This window comes from Pagrus pagrus, assembly GCF_965226575.1.
Source record: "Pagrus pagrus genome assembly, chromosome: 10".
NCBI lineage: Eukaryota > Metazoa > Chordata > Actinopteri > Spariformes > Sparidae > Pagrus > Pagrus pagrus.
The window spans coordinates 268,877-294,908 of NC_140194.1; the positions used below are offsets into that span (position 1 = coordinate 268,877).

Consider the following 26,032-nt stretch of genomic DNA (forward strand, 5'->3'; position numbering starts at 1 on the left):
CGTGACTCAAGTCACAGGACGCAGGTAATCAGATTACATGCAGCTTTAATAAACTGGTAAAGTGACTCACCTGCTGCTCTGTATGATCTACAGTGTACACACCTGAGCTGTGATGTCATCCTCTAACCTCACCTGCAACATGTTCACGTGTTTATCAACTAATCAGCCACCGTAGAAAACTTCCTGTGCATCTTTCTTTAGAATATTCAATAAGAATTATTGATGTATTTCTTTATATTGTTTGTATAATTTCTTATCTGCCGACTGAAGTAAATTCTTCCATCTCTGATCGATCAACATGTTTCATATTGTATCAAATTTATTTCTGCAACAAACCAACAACAAATCTTTGAATGTTTAATCAGTGAAACTCGACTCGTTCCAGGAGCTGAACGCTGATCTGAGGCCAGTTTGGTCCACCTGGAGAGAGTTTTTGGTCCCGTTCAGTTAACTGGACTCAACCTGACCTTTAATGGATGAATGATGTCGTCTGTCTCAGCGAACTTGTGATGTGGTGTTTAATATTTCAGATTGAGACTCTGGTGACACAATAAAAACTCTGGAGACGTTTCTTCTTTTTCTCGTTAGAAAATAATTTAATAACATTTAAATGGAACAGATAAAAAACAACAGTGAAGGCCGGCTCTCCTCGCCTCTCTAATACTCTTTAATCGTGTTGACAAAAAGAAAAAGGACAGATTGCACATGAGAGCGGGTCGCAGGTCCGACGAGTCCAGACGGACGAGGATCAGTCTCTCGCTCGCTCTCTCTCTCTCGCTCACATTCAGACCCGATCAATAATCAAAAAAGTTTCTCTTTGATCACTTTTACAAAATTAAAGTCTTGTTGTTCCTCCGGAGGCAAAGAAAAGACATCCTTTAAAAGACACGGGGTCAAACACCACAGTGATGTCACGTCCGTCCCACACACCCCTCCCCCCCTCAGGGAAGTAAAACAAACAGGGAGGAAATGGAACCAAAATAAAGTGACAGAAACATAAAGGAGGACATGAATCAAAGGAACACTGAGCGTCAGCAGCAGCAGCAGCTCGATACTTACGTATGTGATGAGAGTTAAGTGCAGCAGGGAGGTGAGGGGAGGAGGGGGACGTCTGTCTTACCTCGTCTCATCTGTCTGATCTCACTCAGTCATTACAGCTGATCGATCGACTGATTCATTGATTTGAGTTTATTGAGCAGCTGACGGCGTCTCTCACTGGTCTTCTGTGATCACTCACTGAGACTCACGCCCACCTGCTGACATCTGTCCACCAGCCTCGTCAGTCTGTCCGTCTGTCCTCCTTCTGCTGCCTCAAACAGCAGCCGCTGCAGGGGGACAGAGAGGGGTGAGGAGGGGGGAGGCAGCAGCAGCTCAACACCTGTGTGTGTGTGTGTGTGTGTGTGTGTGTGTGTGTGTGTGTGGATACAGGTGTGATGTAAACACTGGGTCACTTCATGTGTGTATCAGGATAAAACCAGCTGACACATTCAATAACTCATTAATAAATAATCAATAAGAGGCTCCGTGTCCTCATAGTGTTATTCTGAGCGACAGCGTCTTTTTTCACGTCTTCCAATCAGCAGCGAGCGTCTGCAGAGGTCAACTCTTCAGAGAGGCACTGGCTGTATTCGAAACCGGATTCTGTACTGCCAGTACACCGATTTGGCCAAAATGTAGTATGTAGTATGTGAACAAAAGCAAAATCTGCAGTACGCGAAAAGTTCCCGGATGTCGTACTGATTCGGAAAATATTTCCAGTATGCATCCGACCAGTCTACTCTGCCTACTGTTTCCCACAATGCAATGCGCTGGAGCCGGGATTAAAAAACGTAATGACGGAGCAAGGGAGCGTTCCCGAGGAAAACAAAAGTACTCTGTTAATTAGAACTTTTTTTTAATTAATATTTGGTGATGTCTGTACACACAGAGCTCCAGAGACAGCGCTGTACTGTGTACTGTCCACTACAGACATGAAGCTTCCCTCTAGCGTTAAGATAACTGGCCTGCTGTCTCCCCCGGGACGACGACGCATGTTGGCCGGCCGAACACCTCTGGAGACGGGCTGCTGCCTCTGAGACGAGCCGCTCCTTCTGGAGCTTCACTTCTCCAGAAACATCGAGGCAAATCACTAAACAGCCGTCATCTGAGTAAACTAACCGCACACTGGGGGTCTGAACGGTTACTTTCTACATGAAAACATGTTAAAACTTAATAAAGTGACATATTAACAGCGCTGCAGCGGGAAATAAAACAGCTTTGCGCCTGTTTTACAACTACCGCTGCCGGTCGCCACGAAATGCATTCTGGGAAACTTGCTACTGTAGGTCCTCAGAGGATCAGCGTCCATCATACAGATGCCGTCTCTCCTCTGCTGCAGCTCTGATACTACCTCCGGATCAGAACCACCTCCGGATCAGAGCCGCAGTGAAACTGTCTCCACCTCTGCAGCTGTCACACGACTCCCGCTCTGAGGTCGGCGTGAATGTGGCGACTGAGACGCACATACAGCGTGTTTTCTCTCAGTCGGCACGTTACTGCCTTCATGAGTCGACTGCAGCCGAGCCTGGCACAGCTGAAGAGACCCAGTGTAAGCTGTGTGTGTGTGTTGTGTCTCCTGAGTGTTAGACAGGAAGTGAAGGAGGTGATTTACATGTTTCCACAGGGCAGCACACAGTGGGAGGTGATGGAGCGCCTGCTGATAGAGAAGTCGCACCTACAGAAAACAACAGACAGTAAAAGAGGGAGGAGGAGAAACAGCAGACGGCGGAGCGTCCAGTCAGTAACATGAAACAGACTGCAGCCAGCTGCGACTGTACAACACATAAAACCTGCAGAAGAAGAAATCAGGTTCAGTAACAACAAACAGGAAGTGAACCTGGCTTCTGTGATTGAACTTCCTGTCGAGTCTCCTCCCTCCATCACTGACTCACCTCTGATCGCTCCTTCAGCTCTGTCTCCACAGCGATCGCTCTGCCGAGACACAAACACAACTTCATTCATCCGTCTGTCTTCAACATGTTCACACTCAAACCAACAACACCGTCTGGCTTCCTGTCTGCGGCGTGCCGCCCCCTGCTGGCCACCACCACAACACCTCACAGATAGATCTTGTGTTCGTGTGGCAGCAGCTACAAACCTCGTCATGAATCTATAATGATTCATCAGACATCATAAACAATCAAAGATTAGAAGAATACACAGAAACAAACAATAATTCATGTCAGATATGTTTTGGTGTCCAGTCATCATTTATCCTGACGACCTCTAGAGGGCCCCGCCCCCCCAACTGGGCCTCACTGCTCTGTGACAGACAGGATCAGACTTTATTGTTGGTTTTGATTTGTCGACAGTAAACACATCATCATCAGACTCGTCCTCGGTGTTTCTGTGCACTCACATGTTCCAGTTGGCCAAACACTTTGGAGAGTTAGTGCTCAACATCCTCGCCTGGAACTTCAGCTGCTCCATGTGTCCGTCCTGCCACTCCTGACGCAGCAACCTGCGCAGCAACGAGGCAACTCAGAGAGCAGCGAGCAACACACCAACTGTCCTGAGACTGTGTGTGTGTGTGCGTGTGCGTGTACCTCAGACCCAGCTCTGTGTTGTTGGGCATGGCGTATCTCAGTCTCTCCAGCACCAGTGCATGCTGGGACTGCGGCAGACAGCTGAGGTAAAGAGTCACCACCTAAAGAGCCAATCAGCAATCAAAGCTTCAACCAAGCGTCAAAATCTGTCCTCCTAATGGAGACATTTGTTAAGGGAGTCTGGGGACAAAGAAGTAGCCTATACTGGTTACTGTTTAGTGTCTTTGTAAAATGTTTCTTCTTTCATAAATTGAGTGTAAATGGTGAAATCAGTGTAAACAGTGTGTTCAAACAGCTGCTAAATGTTGGCAGGTCAGACTTTAGCACTTTAGACACAGAAGCAGACAGGCTGGTACAGCCATGCTGCCACAAACTGACACTTTTTACAAGGAAACACACAACTTACTGTTTTCATTTAATGCTGAATTTACAACAAGGAGACAATGATTGAGTTTCACAACGTTTCTCTTCTTGAAACAACTCTTAAAATCACTACATTTGTTAAGGGAGTCTGGTGATGTTGTTCTAATCACTCAGGATGGACCGTAGCATCAGGTGTGAACAGGCTCTTCTTTCAGGTGAGTCTCACCTTGTTGTGGAAGCTGTAGCAGCTCCAGAACTCTGCTGAGTTGAAGGGAACCTCCAGTCGAGACGGGACGGTGCTCAGACAGCGCTGCACCAGATCTGAGAACAGTTTGGACTGAGTGTTGGCCGGACCGCGGGCCTGCTGACTGCTGCTGAACAGCAGGTAACTGTGGAGACACACACACACACAGATACACACACACACACACACAGTCTGTTGTCTGTCTCAATAGAAAACATGGCGCCACTCTCACCTGTTCAGGTAACAAAGGTCTCAGATCAGCTGGTGCTGACGCAGGTTTTGAAGTTGATAGAAGTTTTATGAGAATCATTGAACATGTGAGTCAGAGCTCAGTGAGGCTTCAGGACAAAATCTACATGTAGACACAGAGGACAGACGTCCACAGTGACAAACACTCACTCCATCCACAGCTTGTGGAGCTCGTCCAGCTGCATGTTTGATCCCAGCGCTCTCTCGAAGGCGTCCACCGTGTCGTCCACGGAGCCGTGCAGCCACTGCCAGCGACTGCAGCAACAACAACAAAGTTAACCTCCCAGGAAGACACACTGTCCTCTACACACTGTCCTCTACACACTGTCCTCTACACACTGTCCTCTGACCGCTTCATCTACTCATCAGCACGCACAGGCACGCACGCACGCACGCACACACACCCACACACACACACACACCAGTGGATGAGGTGGAGGTATGGCAGCTGCTGGCTGAGCTGCTCCTGAAGCTCTCTGATGATTGGACCTCTCAGCAGCTCCTCAGTGGGAAAACCAAGGATGTGTCTGAGGAGAGAAGAACAGTCAGACTCACCTGAAGAAACACAGACAGACAGACAGACAGACAGACAGACAGACACACAGTACCTGAGGACATCCACAGGTCTCTTGTGACTCTGCTGGTCCTCACAGAGACTCAGGATGAATCCTCTGAACAGAGGAACGATGGCATTCGACTTCTCCTGTAAACATCAGCACAGAACATCAACTACCTGACACACCTGTCAGTGTCGTCACCCGTCACCACTGTCATCACCACCGTCACCGCCGTCACCCGTCATACAGCGGCTGTGATGTCTCCTCACCTGGTTCATGAGGAACTTGCAGGAGTGATAGAAGACCTCGGCATTGTTGGGACACTCGACGAGAGCGTGAAGCCACATGCTGACTGCCTGATCCGTGTCCCCTCTCCGGATGTGGAGCTCGGCCAGACCGTCTCTCAGAGTGCAGGACTCAGGACAGAAGCGCAGCAGAGACCCACAGAGGACAACACCTTCATCAAACCTGCAGAGAGACAACAGTCCCTGTAAACATGGTGTTGGGCCAGGCCAGCACTGCTACATGACACCATATTCAGGCATAAACCATGTCTGTGAATGACATCAGGTGACATCAACAGCAGGTGTCACCTGTCCAGCAGCTTGTGGAGGAGGATGAGGTTGGTGTGAAGAGGCAGACAGGCCAGCGTCCTCTCACTCTGAGACACTGACTCATCACTGCACTGATGGACGGCATCTGAGAGGGGACACAAAGATAAACGGTTTAATATCATATGATCAGCTACAACAAAGACATTTGACTTCACTGTGAAAACACGACCAATAAAGTTTAAAGTATAAATCTACAAGAAACACAGAAGAGTAAACACTCATCTCCACACTGGACGGGAGCATCGTGTGTTTGGTGTCTGTACCTTGAAACAGGGCGATGAGGATGTCGGGCGGCGTGCTGACGTCCTGCCGGCTCCTCCAGGGCAGCAGGAAGGACTCTCTGCTCACCAGTCTGGACGGACCGGACTCTGCCGGGTCGTACAGGACGGACGGCAGCCGGTCGAACTCTGTCAGGTGGATGTAAGAGAGCCAGAGCAGCGCCCGGTCGCCGGCTGTCAGGTGCTCTGCTATACTCCTGTCATGGGCCGATTTCAAGGCGTTCTGCACACAATTTATTATGATCATTGATTATTGTTTGTAATCCAAGAGATCCAAACTGATTAAATTAAGATGCTGTTTAACCTTTTAAAGCTGAAGTCTTCACTGTCAAACATCTGAAGAGGTCGACTGAACGTCGAGGGGTTAATAACTACCGCTACACTGTTACATTACTGTGTTTTCAGCTGATTCACACACAAACTGCACTTCTGTCTCGGTGCTTCACCTGAAGAATCGCCAGCGCGCTCTCCATGCGGCCTGTGAACAGGTTGAGGTGGACTCTGTAAAGCAGAGCCTCCATCAGCTGGAAGGACAGTTTGTCTGAGACTCCAGAAGACGCCTCAGTGAGGAGAAACTGCAGCAGACGATCACACACGTAGTCCTTCCCCTCGAACGAGCTCTCCAGGTTCAAATACTGCAGAGAGAAAGTCAGCGACACACATCAGGACACCCGAGTCCAGTTCATGTGATCTGTGGCAGAACACACTCAGTGTTACTGTCCCTTCAACGAGACGGACAGGTGAGCACGCTGCACAGGTGAGACATCTGTGGACTTACGTTCCACCACACTTTGTAGTCTGGCGCGTGCTCCACAGCCATCTCACACATCTCCTGGACCTCCTCCCTGCTGCCTCGCCTGGAGAACAGAGACAGGTAGTGACTCCACACCTCCGGGTTATCACAGTTTGTCTCCAGAGCTCGAGACAACGTGTTCAAGGCGGCTTCCAGACACTCTGCTGCAGACCTGTGGACAGACACATCACCTGAAACAGGACAGTCACCTGAGGGGTGAAGACGAGGACGTCAGCGGGCTGTTTGGTGACTCACGTCTCGTTCTGATTCAGGTACTTGAAGGCTAATTTGATCCACAGCTGAGTGTCTCCAGGACTCTCCAGGACGCTCATCTCCAGGTTTGATATGTCGTCTGTCTCGCTGACAAAATAACGTTTGTCCTCTGATGTGACGCAGACGTCCAGAGCAGACAGGTTGGTCCTGGAGCCGCCGTCTGGAAGAGACACACAGATCAGTGTTGACTGAGCTGGTCCACAGTCAGCTGATCCACAGTCAGCTGATCCAGTCAGCTGATCCAGTCAGCTGATCACTGTATTATCTCAGTCCTTCCTGATGACATCATGAAGCCTCTGGATGTGAACTCACCGTGTCGTCCGGATGTCGTGTGTCCAGCTGCGGTCTCGTCCTCACTGTCGTCCTCAGGAGACGAACTGCTCTGAGACGGCTTCGGCCTCCACCTCCTCAGGTCCTTACAGGTGGTGTACGGAGGGACTGCAGGAGAAGAGAAGAAGAGTTCAGACGTCTGCAGATACTTTCTCTGGTGAAGGTGGTGACCATGACGATGACCATGACGGTGACCATGACGGTGACCATGACGATGACCATGACGATGCCCGTGGTGAACTGACCGTGTCGCTTGCTCTCGTTGACCTTGCTGACGAGCAGGACGGCCTTCTGGTCCACTCCCATCCGGTCTTTGTTGGTGCCGAACAGCTTCTTCATGTATTTTTCTACGCAACAGAGCAATGCATCATGGGTAAGTCTGAAACACTTTGTGTGGTGAAGGAAACGTTCTGTGACTCACCTGTGGCAACAGTGACATCATCGTCCGAGCTGCTCTCTGAACAGCCAATCAGAGGCAGGCTGTAGGACAGGATGTCCTGGAACAGCTGGTTTCCTGTCAGGGTGCAGTTCCTCATGTGCTGCCTGCAGAGAGGAGGAGCAGTGAGGAGGAGCAGTGAGGAGGAGCAGAGAGGAGGAGCAGTGAGGAGCAGAGAGGAGGAACGGTGAGGAGCAGAGAGGAGGAGCAGAGAGGAGGAGCAGTGAGGAGCAGAGAGGAGCAGAGAGGAGGAACGGTGAGGAGCAGAGAGGAGGAGCAGAGAGGAGGAGCAGAGAGGAGCAGAGAGGAGGAACGGTGAGGAGCAGAGAGGAGGAGCAGAGAGGAGGAGCAGTGAGGAGGAGCAGAGAGGAGGAGCAGAGAGGAGCAGAGAGGAGGAACGGTGAGGAGCAGAGAGGAGGAGCAGAGAGGAGGAGCAGAGAGGAGGAGCAGAGAGGAGCAGAGAGGAGGAACGGTGAGGAGCAGAGAGGAGGAGCAGAGAGGAGGAGCAGTGAGGAGGAGCAGAGAGGAGGAGCAGAGAGGAGCAGAGAGGAGGAACGGTGAGGAGCAGAGAGGAGGAGCAGAGAGGAGGAGTTGTGAGGAGGAGCAGTGAGGAGGAGCAGAGAGGAGGAGCAGAGAGGAGGAGCAGTGAGGAGGAGCAGAGAGGAGGAGCAGTGAGGAGCAGAGAGGAGGAGCAGTGAGGAGGAGCAGAGAGGAGCAGAGAGGAGGAACGGTGAGGAGCAGAGAGGAGGAGCAGAGAGGAGGAACGGTGAGGAGCAGAGAGGAGGAGCAGAGAGGAGGAGCAGAGAGGAGGAGCAGTGAGGAGGAGCAGAGAGGAGGAGCAGAGAGGAGGAGCAGAGAGGAGGAGGAGCAGAGAGGAGGAGCAGAGAGGAGCAGAGAGGAGGAACGGTGAGGAGCAGAGAGGAGGAGCAGAGAGGAGGAGCAGTGAGGAGGAGCAGAGAGGAGGAGCAGTGAGGAGGAGCAGAGAGGAGGAACGGTGAGGAGGAGGAGCAGAGAGGAGGAGCAGAGAGGAGCAGAGAGGAGGAACGGTGAGGAGCAGAGAGGAGGAGCAGAGAGGAGGAGCAGTGAGGAGGAGCAGAGAGGAGGAGCAGTGAGGAGGAGCAGAGAGGAGGAGCAGAGAGGAGCAGAGAGGAGGAACGGTGAGGAGCAGAGAGGAGGAGCAGAGAGGAGGAGTTGTGAGGAGGAGCAGAGAGGAGGAGCAGAGAGGAGGAGCAGTGAGGAGGAGCAGAGAGGAGGAGCAGTGAGGAGCAGAGAGGAGGAGCAGTGAGGAGGAGCAGAGAGGAGCAGAGAGGAGGAGCAGAGAGGAGGAGCAGAGAGGAGGAACGGTGAGGAGCAGAGAGGAGGAACGGTGAGGAGCAGAGAGGAGGAGCAGAGAGGAGGAGCAGTGAGGAGGAGCAGTGAGGAGGAGCAGTGAGGAGGAGCAGAGAGGAGGAACGGTGAGGAGGAGGAGCAGAGAGGAGGAGCAGAGAGGAGGAGCAGTGAGGAGGAGCAGATAGGAGGAGCAGTGAGGAGGAGCAGTGAGGAGGAGCGGTGAGGAGGAGCAGAGAGGAGGAGCAGAGAGGAGGAACGGTGAGGAGGAGGAGCAGAGAGGAGGAGCAGAGAGGAGGAGCAGTGAGGAGGAGCAGATAGGAGGAGCAGTGAGGAGGAGCAGTGAGGAGGAGCGGTGAGGAGGAGCAGAGAGGAGGAACGGTGAGGAGGAGCAGAGAGGAGGAGCAGAGAGGAGGAGCGGTGAGGAGGAGGAGCAGAGAGGAGGAGCAGAGAGGAGGAACGGTGAGGAGCAGAGAGGAGGAGTAGAGAGGAGGAGCAGTGAGGAGGAGCAGAGAGGAGGAGCAGAGAGGAGGAGCGGTGAGGAGGAGGAGCAGAGAGGAGGAGCAGTGAGGAGGAGCAGTGAGGAGGGGCAGAGAGGAGCAGAGAGGAGGAACAGTGAGGAGCACAGAGGAGGAGCAGAGAGGAGGAGAGAGGAGGAGCAGTGAGGAGGAGCAGAGAGGAGGAGAGAGGAGGAGCAGTGAGGAGGAGCAGTGAGGAGGAGCAGAGAGGAGGAGGAGTGAGGAGGAGCAGAGAGGAGGAGGAGTGAGGAGGAGCAGAGAGGAGGAGCAGAGAGGAGCAGAGAGGAGGAACGGTGAGGAGGAGCAGTGAGGAGGAGCAGAGAGGAGGAGCAGTGAGGAGGAGAGAGGAGGAGCAGAGAGGAGGAGCAGTGAGGAGGAACGGTGAGGAGCAGAGAGGAGGAGCAGAGAGGAGGAGCAGAGAGGAGGAACGGTGAGGAGCAGAGAGGAGGAGCAGAGAGGAGGAGCAGAGAGGAGGAGCAGAGAGGAGGAACGGTGAGGAGGAGCGGTGAGGAGGAGGAGCAGAGAGGAGGAGCAGTGAGGAGGAGCAGAGAGGAGGAGCAGAGAGGAGGAGCGGTGAGGAGGAGGAGCAGAGAGGAGGAGCAGTGAGGAGGAGCAGAGAGGAGGAGCAGTGAGGAGGAGCAGAGAGGAGGAGCGGTGAGGAGGAGCAGAGAGGAGCAGCAGAGAGGAGGAGCGGTGAGGAGGAGCAGTGAGGAGGAGCAGAGAGGAGGAGCGGTGAGGAGGAGCAGAGAGGAGCAGCAGAGAGGAGGAGCGGTGAGGAGGAGCAGAGAGGAGCAGCAGAGAGGAGGAGCGGTGAGGAGCAGAGAGGAGGAACGGTGAGGAGCAGAGAGGAGGAACGAGGAGGAGCAGAGAGGAGGAGCAGTGAGGAGGAGCAGTGAGGAGCAGAGAGGAGGAACGGTGAGGAGCGGTGAGGAGCAGAGAGGAGGAGTGGTGAGGAGGAGCAGTGAGGAGGAGCAGAGAGGAGCAGAGAGGAGGAGCAGAGAGGAGGAGCAGTGAGGAGGAGCAGAGAGGAGGAACGGTGAGGAGCAGAGAGGAGCAGAGAGGAGGAGCAGAGAGGAGGAGTGGTGAGGAGGAGCAGTGAGGAGGAACGGTGAGGAGCAGAGAGGAGCAGCAGAGAGGAGGAGCGGTGAGGAGGAGCAGTGAGGAGGAACGGTGAGGAGCAGAGAGGAGGAGCAGTGAGGAGGAGCAGTGAGGAGGAACGGTGAGGAGCAGAGAGGAGGAGCAGTGAGGAGGAGCAGAGAGGAGGAGCAGAGAGGAGGAGGAGAAGAGAGGAGGAGGAGCAGAGAGGAGGAGGAGCAGAGAGGAGCAGAGAGGAAGAACGGTGAGGAGGAGGAGCAGAGAGGAGGAGCAGAGAGGAGCAGAGAGGAGGAGTGGTGAGGAGGAGCAGTGAGGAGGAGCAGTGAGGAGGAGCAGAGAGGAGCAGAGAGGAGGAACGGTGAGGAGCAGAGAGGAGCAGAGAGGAGGAGCAGAGAGGAGGAGTGGTGAGGAGGAGCAGTGAGGAGGAGCAGTGAGGAGGAACGGTGAGGAGGAGTGGTGAGGAGGAGCAGTGAGGAGGAACGGTGAGGAGCAGAGAGGAGCAGAGAGGAGGAGTGGTGAGGAGGAGCAGTGAGGAGCAGAGAGGAGCAGCAGAGAGGAGGAGCAGCAGTGAGGAGCAGAGAGGAGCAGCAGAGAGGAGCAGCAGAGAGGAGGTGCTCTCACCATCTGCAGTGGTCGTCGTTGCAGGTCCCCGTCAGGTCGAAGCGACAGAAGCTCTTGTTGGGCTCGATGGTGTTGCTGTATGTGACGGAGCTGAGCGACAGCTTCTCCTTGGTTCTGTAGAACGGACTGAACCTGGGAGCACACACACACACACACATTATTCAGCCTGTGTGTGGGCGCTGTCGTAAAGCTCGGTACTGTTCAGTCCGTCTCAGTTGCATTTGTCTTTTGATTGGAGGTTCTGTGGATCAACACTGATTTTAATTTTGATCATCAGAGTGAGTGTTTCCTCTCAGACTGTCGGACTTCTGGTTCCTCTTGTTTTCTGTTATGACAGTGATGAATGTTGTGCGTCTCCTGCGGGGGAATGGTTCTGATCCACCGAGAGAAGCTGAGCTCTGTCATGATACAGTTTGATGTGTTCTGTGGTTCTGACCTTAGTTCTGACTGTCACCTGTATAAACGTGTGCAGTGTGTTGATGTGGACTCTACCTGTATGACCTGAAGACCAGCAGAGGGCTGTGATATGATCCGAACGGAACAGGCTTCAGCTCGGAGCTCCCCGATTGGCTGGTTATTGTGTCGGGCTCCAGTGAAACCACCTGCAGTGACTGAGACACAGACACACAGACACACAGACACCTTTAATAAACTGGTCTTCAGGATGAAGAAAACGTGATGCAGGATTTTAAAGCTCACCTGTCCAGGTGGAGGGTTAGGGTCCACATGTCCTCCCAGTCTGTGCAGCTCCGTCAGCAGCACTTCTCCCAGCCGGGCTTGCTGCTGGTACTGCAGCTTCAGAGCATCTACGTCCAGCCCAGTAAACATCTCCGCAGGGGGCCTGGAGGTGGAGGTGGAGCTGGTGGAGGTCTTGTCAGGTTTGGTGGAGCTGCAGTCTTTAGCTGGTGTGGCGCTCAGCTGCTCCAGGTTTGGTTTGGTGAAGGAGCAGCTGGACTGACGGAGGGAGTGTCGGCGGCCTCCTTTAGCTGCTGCAGCAGCAGCAGCAGGTGGAGGTGGAGGTGCAGGTGTAGCTGCAGGCTCTGACTCGTGGTCGTCAGCCTCGGGGACGTCTTCACTGTCCAGGGTGAGTTTGTCCTGGGTGAGGTCGTGCAGGGATGGCTGGGGCAGGGGGAAGGAGGTGGAGGGAGGTGTCAGCTGGGGGTCCGGGGGGGTGGAAGCTCGTGCTGCCGGCTCAGTGAGCAGTTCTGATTGGACTCCTTTGTTGCGAAGGGCCTGAGCCTCCTTCAGCTTCTGGATCTTGAGAGCGTATTCTGACTCGAGTTGCTGGAGCCGCTGTTTCTGAGCGATCAGCTCTGCAAAGTGTCGCTCTGACCCGCGGGGGGCGCCGTCCACACGTTGCAGTTTACTGGGCTGAGGGACACATGAGGACAGTTCGGTCAGTGACGCACACACAAACACCTGAACATAAAGCAACACTTCTCACCTGTACTGCCTTCTGTCTCCTCTAACTTCAACAGGCCATGTCTCAACAAAACATCTGTACTGTCAGTTCACCGAGTCCTCCGGTCGCTCGGTAAAGATTCTTCTTACAAACTCTACACGAGGAGTTAATGACAGGTGAGCACCTGTCAGGTGTTTGTATAATGACACCTGACAGGTGAGCACCTGTCCTGAAGGCAGCCGACTGTCAGGAGAATAACCATCATCTGAGATAATCAGTAATGAGGTTCTGGTTCTGTGCACCGTGCTGCTGCACGGCTCTGTACATGCACGTGTGTGTAAACAGAAACAACACAGTAACAGAGAGATTACCAGAGTAGTCAGATTACTCTGAGCTCACGTGTTCAGGCTTGCTCTACACATTCAGATGTGACGCAGTGTGTGTGATCTCATCCTGTTTCTTTTTAAATAATAATAAACTTTATTTCTTCAGCAGCTTTAAACAGCGAGTACAAAGTGTTAAAGAGGCGCAGCGACTTTCATTGGACAGGAAGCTCATGTGATCGAACATGAGTAATACAGAGTAATCACATTACTTTAAATCTTCATTACCAAAACAATGATGTAACTACATGGTATTTAACACTGCATTTCCCAGAAGGCAACGCTGTATCTTCTATGTAGTTATACCATTAGATGACATCTTCTGCAGTTATTCATATCCACTCTGTAGTTTTCCTTTACATGTATTTACTATATCAGTGTGTATGAATGTTATATACATTATATCCTTTATGTTTATATATACACATTTAGATTAGTCTTTCACAATTACATTTATATACTTTAATACCGAGTATAAACTACACACCATGTGTTTTATAATTATGAACACATCATGTCCATATGTGAGATGTTTCTGGTCTTTTCTTCTGTTATTGTCGCGTTTCATCTGCTTGTCATCATCATTAGCTTCACATGTCTCACTGTGTTCCTGCTCATCAGCTACTTAATAAAACAATTAATAGACTAATCAATATAAACACATTATATCTGCTGCTTTCATCTTTATTTATTTACTGTGATGCTAACCCAGGCTCATAAACGATGCTAACCTGCTAGTTATGCTAGCAGACAGCTAAAGCTAGCTCTGGAGCATGAAAATAAAACGGATTTAAATTAACACTGAAACCATGAAACCACCCGGACTGAGACTGGGCCGTGGTTCGTCTCCGCGGAGTCGAGCCATCCGCACCAACATCTTGAGTGCGCCCGTGTCATGGAGCTTAACTCTCGGATACCGCTCCCCCGGAGACTCGGCAGCCACGGAACGGAGCCGGCTTCATCCCCCCGCTGGAGTGGCGTCGGCGGCGCAGACACAGGAGGCAGAAGCGGGGCAACAGAGGGGGACTAGCGGCTAGGCTAAAGGCTAACCCTTACAAACCGGCCATGCCCAGGCTCCTTCTTACCAACGCCCGGTCGCTAAACAACAAAATGGACGAACTACGACTGCGGATCACCTCTCACGGCCCGGGACACTGAGTACTGAGCAGCGGGCCGTGCTGTCTGCAGAGCCGACCGACACCAGGCTGGTAAGAACACAGGAGGACTTTGTTTACATTGACAACAGGTGATGCACCAACAGCTGTTAGAAACACTCACTGTCTCCGGACACTGAAGCCGTGTTGTTGCAGTGCAGACTTTCTTCTCTGCAGGGAGGTCACGTCAGTGGTAATACTTGCTGTCTACGTGCCTCCTGATGCTAATGCTAATGCTAATGTAGCCATGGAGCCGCTACTCTTGTCCATCAACCAGCACTTAGCTGCGCAGGCAGACAGTGTAATTATAGTCGCAGGAGATTTCAATCACGCCAACCTGAAATCCGTTCAACCCAAATACCACAAACACGTGAACTTCCCCACCAGAGAAAATAACATCTTAGACCAGGTCTACTGCAACATCTCCAACGCTTATAAAGCCTCACCTGTGCCTCACCTGTGCCTCACCTGGGTCTCTCCGGTCACCTGTCCACAACAACCACAAGGGCAGTCAAAGTTTGGACTGAGGAAACCACCTCAGCCCTACAGGACTGCTTTGAGGTCACAGACTGGGGGGTTTGCAGAGGGGACAGACCTGGACAGTCACATCTGCAGTACTGGATTACATCAACTTTTGTACTGAGAATGTGACAGAGACTAAAACTGTCAAAGTGTTCCCTAACCAGAGACCGTGGCTCAATAGTGAAGTGAGGACACTGCTCAAGGCACGGGACACTGCCTTTAAAGCAGGGGACCTAAGCTACAAAGAAGCACGGATAAATCTGCGGAGGGGCATTAAAAAGCCAAGCACAGTTACCAGAGGCGCATCGAGGCTCACTTCAACAACAACAACTCCAGAGGTGCGTGGCAGGGGATTAAGGTCCTGACTGCTACAATAACAACACCACAGACACAATACCATCAGACAGCACCCTCCCGGACACACTGAACCAGTTCTTCGCTCGCTTCGACCATCACAACAGGGAAAACATCGTTCCTGCTCCACCAGGGGATGACGACCTGCTACAGCTGCAGTCACATCCAGTCAGAGCCACCCTGCGCAGAGTCGACGCGAGGAAGGCGCCTGGCCCAGATGGCGTCACTGGATGCGTACTCGAGGCCTGCTCAGACTAGCTAGCAGAGGTATTTACAACCATCTTCAACCTCTCGCTCCAACAGGCTGTGGTTCCCACCTGCCTTAAATCAGCCATCATCCTCCCTTTACCCAAAAAGAACAAAGTGAACTGCCTGAATGACTGTCGCCCGGTTGCTCTCACCCCTATCATCACCAAATGCTTTGAGAGACTCATCCTCCCCTCCATCAAGTCCGCCATCCCAGCTGACCTAGACCAGCGCCAGTTTGCCTACTGTGCAAACAGGTCAACGGAGGATGCCGTCATGATGGCGCACCACACAGCCCTCACTCACCTGGACCAGAGTAACACCTATGTGAGGATGCTATTTGTGGATTTTAGCTCAGCATTAGGCCTGCACGATATGAGGAAAATCTGCGATGTGCGATAACACTGTTCAATATTGCGATGACGATATAACTTGCGATAAATAAACAAATATTGGAGTTGGCATATTATTAACTATACAGTTAATAATAGTGTTTCCGCATTAATATGTAGACAGCTAACATAGACCCGAAACATTGAACAGCCACTGAATAAAGAATGAAATAAATTATTTTGAACATGCTTTTATCGAACAAACTGCACATGAATACCAAACAATTAAGCAGAACATTAATTTAAATAAGACATTATAATTATATGAAATTAAAGTTTAATCTCCCCTGCTCCCTTTAAACTATGTTCTTGTAAACTCAACCAAAACATCTCTTACCATGCAGAGTTGAAATAAATTTTAAAAATCCAGGGGGAAACAACTTACGTAATTAAATAAATATAAATTAAACATGGCACTTTATATTAACTGTAATGTCTCTCATCACAGTCATCGAGGCCCTTGACTCTGCCTAACAAGGTGCAGAGATCGATAGTATGAACTGAAATAGAGCAGGACCGGCCCAATAAGTCAAGAGAAAATACAATCAGGAAAACATATCGACCCTTTAGGTCAAGTTACAACCTTAGTTATTCCCTTAACACAAGTTCTTGGCCAAGAAAACCAGCATGTTAACTTTGTTAGGTTTCAGACATGTACCACATGATGTGCTGATGTGCTCACACAGTACTTGTCTTTGTAACATGCTGTAACAGTCAGAGTTATTTAATGTAGCGCCACTAGGTGGCGCCTCCTTTTGTTTAATGGGTAATGTAACCTGTACGATGAAGAAGAGCAGGTGTACTTCCGCTCCTCATGAGAAAGGAAACCGCTAACAGAGCGAAGACTTCCCTTTTAATGTGTCTTTATTTTGTAAACTGTCGGCAGAAGAACTCGGTGTGTTCGTTTGCACGGATGCCTGTAACATTAGTGCCGCAGAGACCTGGCATGGCGCGGTCAGTGTGATGAATAAAAGTGCCGTGCGGAAACCCGCAGTGTTGCCTGCCGTCTCTGGAGTAACCGGAGCTACCCGGCGTTGCCTCACTAAAGTGGACCATCACCTTCCCCTTCACCAGCCCACGTTACAACGTCGTCCCTCCTGAATCCAAAATAACTCCATATAGCAGCAGTGCTGTTCTTCCTCGACCATGTTCATCGCTTTTCTCTCCTCCCTCAGCCATCATAACCCGGCTATCACCACCAAACTGATGCCGATTAATTTTGTCAGGGTAGCTAACAGCTAGCTGGGGCTTCATCTGATTGGCCCTTGTATCCAAGGCTCCGTCTGATAGGCTCAATGTTAGCATGCTCACGGTGCATGCATGCCGCATGTAAACAAAATGATTTTTCTTATTCATCGCTCGTCAGGCAGTCTTTTGATGTGTTTATCGCACATGTTCATATCGCGATGACGATGAAATTTCGATTTATCGGGCAGCCCTACTCAGCATTCAATACAATCATCCCCCAAAAACTGGTCATGAAGTTGGGCAACCTGGGCCTAGGCAGTTCACTGTGTGCATGGATATGGGACTTTCTCAGGAACAGACCCCAGCGCGTTAGGATGGGAGACCGCACTTCCTCCACACTCATCTTGAACACTGGAGCACCGCAGGGGTGTGTCCTCAGCCCCCCCCTCTTCTCCCTCTTCATCCATGACTGTTCCCCCATCCATCCCACAAACACCATCGTTAAGTTTGCTGACGACGCCACCATTGTAGGACTGATTAAGAACAACAATGAGTCAGCCTACAGGGAGGAGGTCAAACACCTGACTGACTGGTGCTCTCAGAGCAACCTGGACCTCAACACAACCAAAACCAAGGAACTCATAGTGGATTTTAGGAAATCTAAAAGGACTGTGCCTCCCACCCTCTCTATTGAAGGAGAGGAGGTGGAGAGGGTGGAGAGCTTCAACTTCCTTGGGGTACACATTTCAGCCGACTTCACCTGGTCCATCCACACCTCGAATCAGGTGAAGAAGGCCCATCAGAGACTTCCTCAGGAAGTTGAAGCAGACCCATCTCCCCCGCCCCCTGCTGGTTAACTTCTACAGAGCATCCATTGAGTTCATCCTGATCTACTGCTGCACTGTGTGGTTCACCAGCTGCACTGCCAAGGACAGGAAGGACCTACAGCGGGTGGTGAGGACGGCAGAGAGGATCATTGGGACCACTCTGCCCCCTCAGAGATATCTACTCTGGCCGACTGCACAAGAAGGCCAGAAACATCAGCACTGATCTCACACACCCCGGACATGCCCTGTTCTCCCCACTCCCCTCTGGAAAGAGGTACTGCTCTCTCAAATCCAGAACCGCAAGATTGAGCAACAGCTTTTTCTACCAGGCTGCCAGAACCATCACCCCACCCCCATCCATCTCACGCAAGGACTGACATTGAATACATACATACACACACTCCCAAGTGCAATACATCCTCCGTCCTCCTCCCACTTAGTTTGCACTTTTGCACCACCTTGCACTTTAATGCACACGTTGGTGACAATGTTGACAGTGACAATAAAGGATTCTCTTCTATTCATGGAACTTCCGGCGAATGAGTCCACTGAGAAAGTCAGCGCTAGTTTAATACCGAGCGAGATAACTTCCGGTTTTCAAAATAATACGACAAAAAGGCAATCTATCAAGTTGTGGGGGGGGCTAACCCTAACCCCTAACCCTGCCCTTTATTTACACCGAACAAGGTCTAATACTCATTTTTTACTGTACAATAACATCACTTTGGTCCATAAGTTCTGACAGTGGTGGGTACAGTTGACCTCAGGACCACCCTGACTACTCCGTCAGTCATTATCACAACATGTTTACTGTATTAAGCCTAGAAGTTTTCTTTTTTTTCTTGTTTTGCACCAGAAAATCTCCAATACTCGATATTTACTGTACAATAACGACACTTTGGCCCATAATGGCTGATAACGTGTTCATGTCCGTTATAGAGCTGAAGCCCCGCCCCTTCCGGTTTGACCCACAGGTCATCATGTGATCAAATGTAGTTTGACTTTGATTTACGGCTCAATTTCAACAGGATCAAATATATAATGTATAAATATATAATATATAATATATAAATAAATATGTATGCGTGTCTCACTGCTGTAGTTTGTTGTAGGAAGGATGTGACGTCAGCTCTCTACATCCTGAGTTAAAGGGACACGTCACCAAAACTCCTCTCACACATCCCACACCCTGGACAACAGGTAACTGTCCACTGTCTTCACTGTCCACCCTCTGCAACAGGACAAAACAACAGGAAGTGACGTGTCGTGTCTCTCACCAGCGTCTGGTTGGACTCAGTTTGTCGTTTGGATCGTCTGCCGACGGTCAGCCGAGCCTGAGTCAGCTCCTGCTCCAGCCTCGCAGCCTGACTCTTCTTAATGGACACTCGATGTTCAACACGGTGCACCTGCACAGGAGGACCACCACAGGTGAGACAGAGACCAGGACAGGTGAGACAGAGGCCAGGGCAGGTCAGACAGCGGCTGTGTGTTACCTGCTCCTGCAGCTTCTTCAGCAGCGTCCTATTGGCTCCCACGATCTTCTCGCTGGCCTGCAGCTGCTCCCTCAGTTTGGCCACTTTCCCCTCAGCAGCCTTCAGAGACTCTCTCTTCTTCAGCTCCTGCTGCAGCAGGTGTCTGAGGACGGCCTCGTCCCTCTGCAGCAGCTCTCTGTCACACACACAAACACGCATTAATGTGTGTGTTAGACAGGTTGTTATGAGCCACACAGGCACACGCACACACACACAGTCTCACCTGCGTGTGTGTTCAGTCTCACCTGCGTGTGTGTTCAGTCTCACCTGCGTGTGTGTTCAGTCTCACCTGTGCTTGTTGAGTCTCTGCTCCGCCTCACACAATCTGGTCTCTGCAGCAGATCTTCCTGATTGGTCGGAAGCAGCGGATAAAGTCGAGCTGCGATCCTTCAACATCTTCTGCTTCTCTCTGCTGTCAGACCACAAACACAGTGTCAGTGTCAGGCGTGTGTCAGGCGTGTGTCAGGCGTGTGTCAGGCGTGTGACCACCTGCTGCCTCAGTCTCACATCTGTACTGAGGGTTTTATTTACCTGGCGATCTCCTCTTTGAGCAGCCGGTACTCAGCCCTCTTGGCTTCAGGTAAAGCTTCTGGAGTTCTGACCGGGTTGTTCTCTTTCTCAGATCCGGACGCTGCTTTAGGCTTCGCTGCCTGCAGACAGATAATCATCACACCATCCATCAGAGACAGAGAGACAGAGAGACAGAGTTTGTGTTGAACTAACTGTCTGTTTAGTTCTGAACTGATTCACTTCTCTGTGACGTCCTCTGATGGACTGAAGCTTCGCGTCCACAGTGTTTTTTTTCTTAACAACAGCGTCTTTTTTCAGTTGTTCCCACTGAGGAGTGAGCGTCAGCAGCAGGCGGTCGTCCAGAGAAAAGACAGAGCGCTCCACTTTTTCTGTGCAGCCGCTCCGAGATGAAAATCCCTGACATGTCAGACGGGTTTCTCTCTGCACTCCAGTGAAAAAAACACCACGTGGACACGGGCCTGATCTGATCTGAGCGGTGGGACTCACCTCCACCGTCCTCCGCGCCTCTTTGATCATGAACTCGAGTCCTCCGAACGCCGTCTGAGTGGAGCTGCAGGCGTCCACGTCCGAGTCACTGTCGTCTGAGTCGTTCAGAGACACCACCACCGACTTGTGTCTGGGCAACTGGACGAAGACAACACACAGGTATTATACACACTCATCTTCATCATCATTATCAGAGATGAGATGATGCTTCAGGTTGTCACAGTGTGTGTGTCTCACCACCAGTGGAGCTCTGGGGGGGTGATGTCCTCTGGAGAACTTATTGGTTCTGGACTGAGACACTGTGTTGAGACTGACGGTGCTCAGGTTTCCTCTGGTCGGCTGCTGTACGTCTGCAGGAGGCTGACGGCTGGGAGACGGAGGAGCACTGCAGCTCTTCTCCTACACACACACACACACACACACACACACACACACACACACACACTGAGCTGTACTCTTTCATTTAAAATGGCCGACAGTAAAAAGACCAGTCAGGTCCGACATCTAACACTTCTACACAGACGTTAGTGTTTTTTAAACCTGCTAAAATACATGAATAAACATAATTAAATCAACTACATCCAGATTTATATTTGGATCCACATCAGACTGGACTCACTCACAGACAGCAGCACCTGATTCATTTCATCATTCAGTCTCATGTTAAAGAAAGTGATCAGACTGACGGAGCGGCAGCAGAACTAACCTCCACCACCGTCACTCTCTTGTTGGCCATCGACATCAGACACGTCTCCCGGAGCAGCATCTCCTCCTCCTCTTCCTCATCAGCGAACGGAGGTTTGGGAGGAGGCTCCAGCTCGTCTGGTGGAGGGGGGAGAGGAGGAGGCGGGGGAGGAACCCCGGACAGCGAGGGGGAGAGGAAGGGCTGAGAGAAATCCTGAGAGGCAGAGACAGACGGACCAGAGACACACGGACCAGAGACAGACGGACCACAGACAGACGGACCACAGACACACGGACCACAGACACACGGACCACAGACACACGGACCAGAGACCAACGAAGATGAATTTTAATTAGAGTGTGCTTCTTGTTGTATTGATTCATTGATAACCGTGGAAACACTGAAGGGTCCCTGATCAAACAAACATCGGATAAACTAATGATGACGACATGTTTCAGTGTTATTGATCATTTTAATGATTCATTTTTAATAAGAGGCTGAATTTCATCACCATGTTCTTCAGTGTTTTATCATTTAGTTCACAGCTATGATCATATTTTATATCTCGTAAGTTATTTTAGCACCCGCACTGATGAATGTTGTTATTGATGTTAATACAATAAACTGTATGGATGATGACACTACTAAATGCTAATGCTAATGCTAACGCTACTCTCCTACAGCTGGATGCAGTGTTCGGGGTGCGTACCATTCCAAAGTGATGAGAGTCGGTCACGTACAGAGACACCTGAGGGAAACATCCTGGATCATCTGCAGTCAGCTGAGTGTGCGTCGGAGACGGGACTGAAACACACGAAGCAACAGGAAGTGTCAACAGGTGTGTGTGTGTGAGTGTGAGTGTGAGTGTGTGTGAGTGTGAGTGTGTGTGTGTGTGTGAGTGTGAGTGTGAGTGTGAGTGTGAGTGTGTGTGAGTGTGAGTGTGTGTGTGTGTGTGTGTGAGTGAGAAATGGAGCCAGCTATCAGAACCCACAAACAAATATAATGTTGAATTGCTGAGCTCACCTGGTGAACTGGTCTCGCTGTCTGTGTCCATGGCAACCTCGTCATAGTTGTCGTACTGGTACAGGTTCCCTGAGGCGTCCACACCTTGTTTACCTGCAGACTTCCTGTGTTCTCGGTCTCTGGACTGAAGGACACAACAGACATCCTGTCACTGTCACTCTGGGACGAGACAGAAGCAGATGGACATTAAAGGCTGCAGCTGTTTGTGTCTGTCCTCTTACTTTGCTGCGTGTCCTCGTCCTCCCGCCCACCAGCTTCATGAAGCGGTTGTACTGCTCGTCCTGGTTGGACAGGTCGCGGATTCTGCGAATCTCGTCCTCCCGTTTGCGTCGCTCTTCCTCTTCCTGTCGTCGTTTCTCCTCCTGCTCCTTCTGCTGCTGTAGCTTCCACGTCCTCAGCTGCTGCTTCCTGAACGCCTGCTTCGCTGCCGAGCCTGATCACCACCACAACAACAACAACAACATCTTAATTATGATCCGATCATCAGTCTGTGGCGGGACGCTCCTCCACAGCAGCAGGTGGAGCTGCAACATGTTCTTCAGGATTATTCACCATCTTAAAACTATTTTCTGGACTCTGTCTGTAAGACATCGTCCTCGAGAGCCAATCAGAGCTCAGAGTTTAGTTTCAGTCTGGAGTTGGACTCAATCGTTCGTTAATTAAGATTCAATTTATTTAATCGAGGGAGAAACTGTAGCTATAAATCAGGACATTGATCTGAAGCTACACCTGCAGACAGACTGCCTACAGCTCCCCCTGTCGGAACCACAGCTCCACCTGTCGGAACCACAGCTCCCCCTGTCGGAACCACAGCTCCCCCTGTCGGAACCACAGCTCCCCCTGTCGGAACCACAGCTCCCCCTGTCGGAACCACTCATCTGATCTCACACCGGTCACCTTCTTCATCATCATCCTCATCTATCACTGCAGCCGTCTTCATTGATCTTTTAGTTTAACATACAGTGAATGCTGCTGGTCACCCGAGCCTTGAGTGACATCATCAGCCCACCTGTTAATATAAATTCTGGTCGGATCATAAATGTGATATAAGTTCAAACAGAAGCTCAAACAAACTGAAATGATCAGCTGCTGAATAATATTCTATTGATCGACTGATTGATTGATCGACTTGTTGCAGCTCTGGTTCTGTGTTAAAGTCACCGTCAGCTGTCACCTGCAGCAGGTGTTCACACTGAACCAATCACATGTCAGGGTTCAGGCCTGTCAGTCCAATACGTTAGCGTCTCACTGAACAGAACCTGTCCTGCTCGCTGTGATGACTGGGTCATTATTGATTACTGACTCCAGTGGACTCACATGAAGGCAGCTGTCTCACCTGGACTGATCACCTTCTTGGCCAGGTGAGCTTTTCCCGGCAATCTGCCTCTCTCCAGCGCAGGTTTGGGCCCAGCTTTAGGATTTGGTTTGAGCCTGTCTCTGTCTCTGTCTGGAGGTCTGGGCCCGGTCTTGGTTCTGTCTCTGGACCTGGTCCTGTTCTTGTACGCCGCTGCAGCAGCAGCAGCGGCAGCGGCGGCTGAGGAGGCGGACCTGGTGGTGACTCTCTGCTGCCTGCTGGGTGGAGCAGCGGTGGAGGTGGAGCTCTTCTCCTGGACCACTTTAGTGATCCGGTCTTTGCTCTTCTTCATGACCTGCTGCTCTTTCTGCTGCCACTTCTTACTGGCCGACTGCAGCGCGAGGAGACGAAGCTGCAGCTCCGACAGCTCCTCCTCCTCCACCTTCACCAGCGGCTGTTCGGGACCAGACACAGACGTTTTAACACAGTGATTCTGGCCCAGATGTGATGTGTGATGTAACGTCTGGCCCACCTTGTCAGGAGAGACGACGGAGTCCTCGCTGGAGGCCGACGACTCGCTCCGACACGAATACATCTTTGTCGTCTCCTCGCCGCAGCCCGTCTTCGTCTCCTCTGACTCTTCATCAGCTCTTTGTTCTGTGTCCGCTCCATCCTGAGCCGGTCTTTCTTCTTCTTCTGCACCTGGCAGCACACAGGAAGTGACATCATTACATGACTTGTTGACACTCAGCAGCTGATCATTTATATATTTGAGTATTAACAGTATTTTCTCTTTAGGTAAGAAACCTGTTTCTGTTTTCTGACACTTTGCGTTTGTTAAGAAATCAACGTGACAAATATGATGACGGTTGATCAGAACCAGTGCAGATGAAGTTGATGTTGTGGTTTCAGAACATTGAACCCAGTTCTGGCTGTCTCACACATTAAACATTAAGATGAAGTGTGTATTTCTCTCACCCTCCAGCTGAGCAGCACCTCCTCCCTCCTGCTCCGCCCACTTCCTCTTCAGCTCGTCCAGGTTGGCGGCGGTGGGAAGTTTCTGACGCAGAGGTTTGATGTTGAACGCCTGAAACACTTTCTTCTCGGCCGTCTCCAGCTCAGACGCGTCCTCTGGACTTGGGGCCAGTTCTGGTACTGGTTTGGTCTCTGTAATACTGGCAGTGGTGTCTCGGGTCGGGTCTTTGGCAGGCGACTCTTTGGGCTCCAGAGCCATCGTCTCCTCTTTGCGGATGCACTCCAGCTCCAGCTGAATCTGCTTATACTTGGACAGTAAGTCCTCGAAGGACTCGTCAACACTGGTCTCTGCTTTGGAAACACTGTGAGCCGCTTTCCTTGCCTGGTTCCGACCCAGCAGCTTCTCTGAGGCTGACGGTCAGGAAAGTACAAACACACATTCATCTGAAAATCATTTTATCAATCAATCAATCATTTCATCTGTCAACTCTCACACAAACTGGTCCAGTTTACTGTCAGTGAGGTCCAGAAGACCAGAACACACCGACACCTGAGAGTCCGGAGAGAAAACGTTTCATTAATTATTAACAGCTGTCGGTTAATTTCATCTCTATTAACTAATCTATTAATCGATTGATTGCCTCACAGCTCATATTAAATAGAGATTATAAAGATGTGATCAGAACCCGCTCTCACACCAGGACCTGTATAGGTGATGTCACTGATCTGGATCTAAATGTATTGATCGGTAGACTGTTTTGGTGTCTCCAGCTGCTGTAAAGGTTCTGATTTTATTCTGACATTTAAATATTATATTGATTAGTTGATAGCACCTGCACTGATCCACACAGGAGACCGGAAGTTCTCAGCAGGAATACGTCATCGTTTCTGTTAAAGCTTTAAAGCGATCACACTTTCAGTATGACGACATATTTCAGATACTCTGATATATTAATATTATATTTACATTCAGACTGGACCGGGACCAGACTGGACCGGGTCATCTGTCAGGCTGCACCTCATTAATCACCAGATCATCAGTACCGTGTGAAGGATACGTTTTCTGGACGGAGAGTCCTTCTTGCTGCCGTGACTGTCTCCGGGCCCGTACCGGCCGAGTGGACCTCTGCTGTCAACACCTCCCCGGCTTCCTCGGTTCCAATGCCCGCGTCCACCGTTCGGCAAGGCCCGGTGTCGGAACCTGCCCAGGGCTCCGTGGCTCCGCTCCCAGAAGCTGGTCCGCGGGCTCGGCTCTCCGTGAGGACCGAGTCCCGGCGGCGGCAGCAGCAGCAGCGGCGGCGGCGGGGAGGGAGCGGGAGGCCGGTCGGGCCCGCTCGGGCCGCACTGCTGCCGGTGGCTCGGGGGGACGGGCCCGTGTCCGTGAGGTCGGTTGTACGGCATCATGAGGCGGAAATCCGGCGGCTGGTGGCCCATGTGTGGCAGCATGTTGTGCGGATGGTGGTGAGGCTTTCGTGTACGTGGAGGAGCGCCGCGGCCCGGCCTGCTACCATCCCCCCGCCGGATCGGCACACTGTCCTCGGTTTCATCATCGCAGATCTCTCCGTCCTCGAGCTCGCCCTCCTCTCGAGGAGACCGGCTCACTTTATTTAAATCCATGTTGGAGGTCCGGACGAACCGTCGGCTGATACTGAAGCGCTGAGAGCGAAGTCATCGATCTGCGGAGACTGAATTCATGTTTCAGCGACGCTTCATGGAGTCAGTCCGTCTCTGCTGCTCACACAACTCTCGCGATACAA

At 51.2% G+C, this 26,032-nt stretch overlaps 1 protein-coding gene across 4 annotated transcripts; it reads right to left on the minus strand.

The window, feature by feature from the left end:
* Positions 1-572: 572 nt before the first annotated feature.
* Positions 573-26,032, minus strand: zfc3h1 (zinc finger C3H1-type containing). 4 transcript variants are annotated; one of them, XM_084364794.1, is made up of 35 exons: positions 25,334-26,032; positions 24,279-24,680; positions 23,833-23,996; positions 23,343-23,754; positions 22,228-22,439; positions 22,007-22,130; positions 21,693-21,787; positions 21,005-21,196; positions 20,536-20,697; positions 20,299-20,436; positions 19,813-19,931; positions 19,571-19,693; positions 19,243-19,417; positions 19,027-19,155; positions 11,981-12,652; positions 11,774-11,892; positions 11,282-11,413; positions 7,707-7,828; positions 7,531-7,632; positions 7,268-7,393; positions 6,938-7,115; positions 6,668-6,854; positions 6,336-6,524; positions 5,875-6,112; positions 5,591-5,696; positions 5,267-5,465; positions 5,049-5,143; positions 4,863-4,967; positions 4,591-4,695; positions 4,174-4,336; positions 3,585-3,685; positions 3,398-3,499; positions 2,931-2,970; positions 2,651-2,713; positions 573-1,325 (listed from the first exon to the last, which is right to left on the minus strand). In XM_084364794.1, the coding sequence occupies exons 1-35, from the start codon at positions 25,890-25,892 to the stop codon at positions 1,230-1,232; spliced, it is 6,246 nt and encodes a 2,081-aa protein (XP_084220920.1). In that variant the 5' UTR covers positions 25,893-26,032; the 3' UTR covers positions 573-1,229. The 4 variants fall into 4 exon arrangements, with proteins under 4 accessions (XP_084220920.1, XP_084220919.1, XP_084220921.1 ...); XM_084364793.1 differs by having other exon boundaries at positions 19,571-19,690; positions 23,833-24,002; XM_084364795.1 differs by having other exon boundaries at positions 6,668-6,746; positions 23,833-24,002.

What these genes read in the sequence shown, in the direction of transcription:
- zfc3h1 (XM_084364792.1), bottom strand. Translation starts at nt 25,892, where the DNA reads ATGGATTTAAATAAAGTGAGCCGGTCTCCTCGAGAGGAGGGCGAGCTC. An exon ending in AGGCGCGGAGGACGGTGGAG is followed by an intron (nt 19,932 to 20,298) that starts GTGAGTCCCACC and finishes ATCTGTCTGCAG; the next exon opens with GCAGCGAAGCCTAAAGCAGC. An exon ending in CTCAAAGAGGAGATCGCCAG is followed by an intron (nt 19,694 to 19,812) that starts GTAAATAAAACC and finishes GTGGTCTGACAG; the next exon opens with CAGAGAGAAGCAGAAGATGT.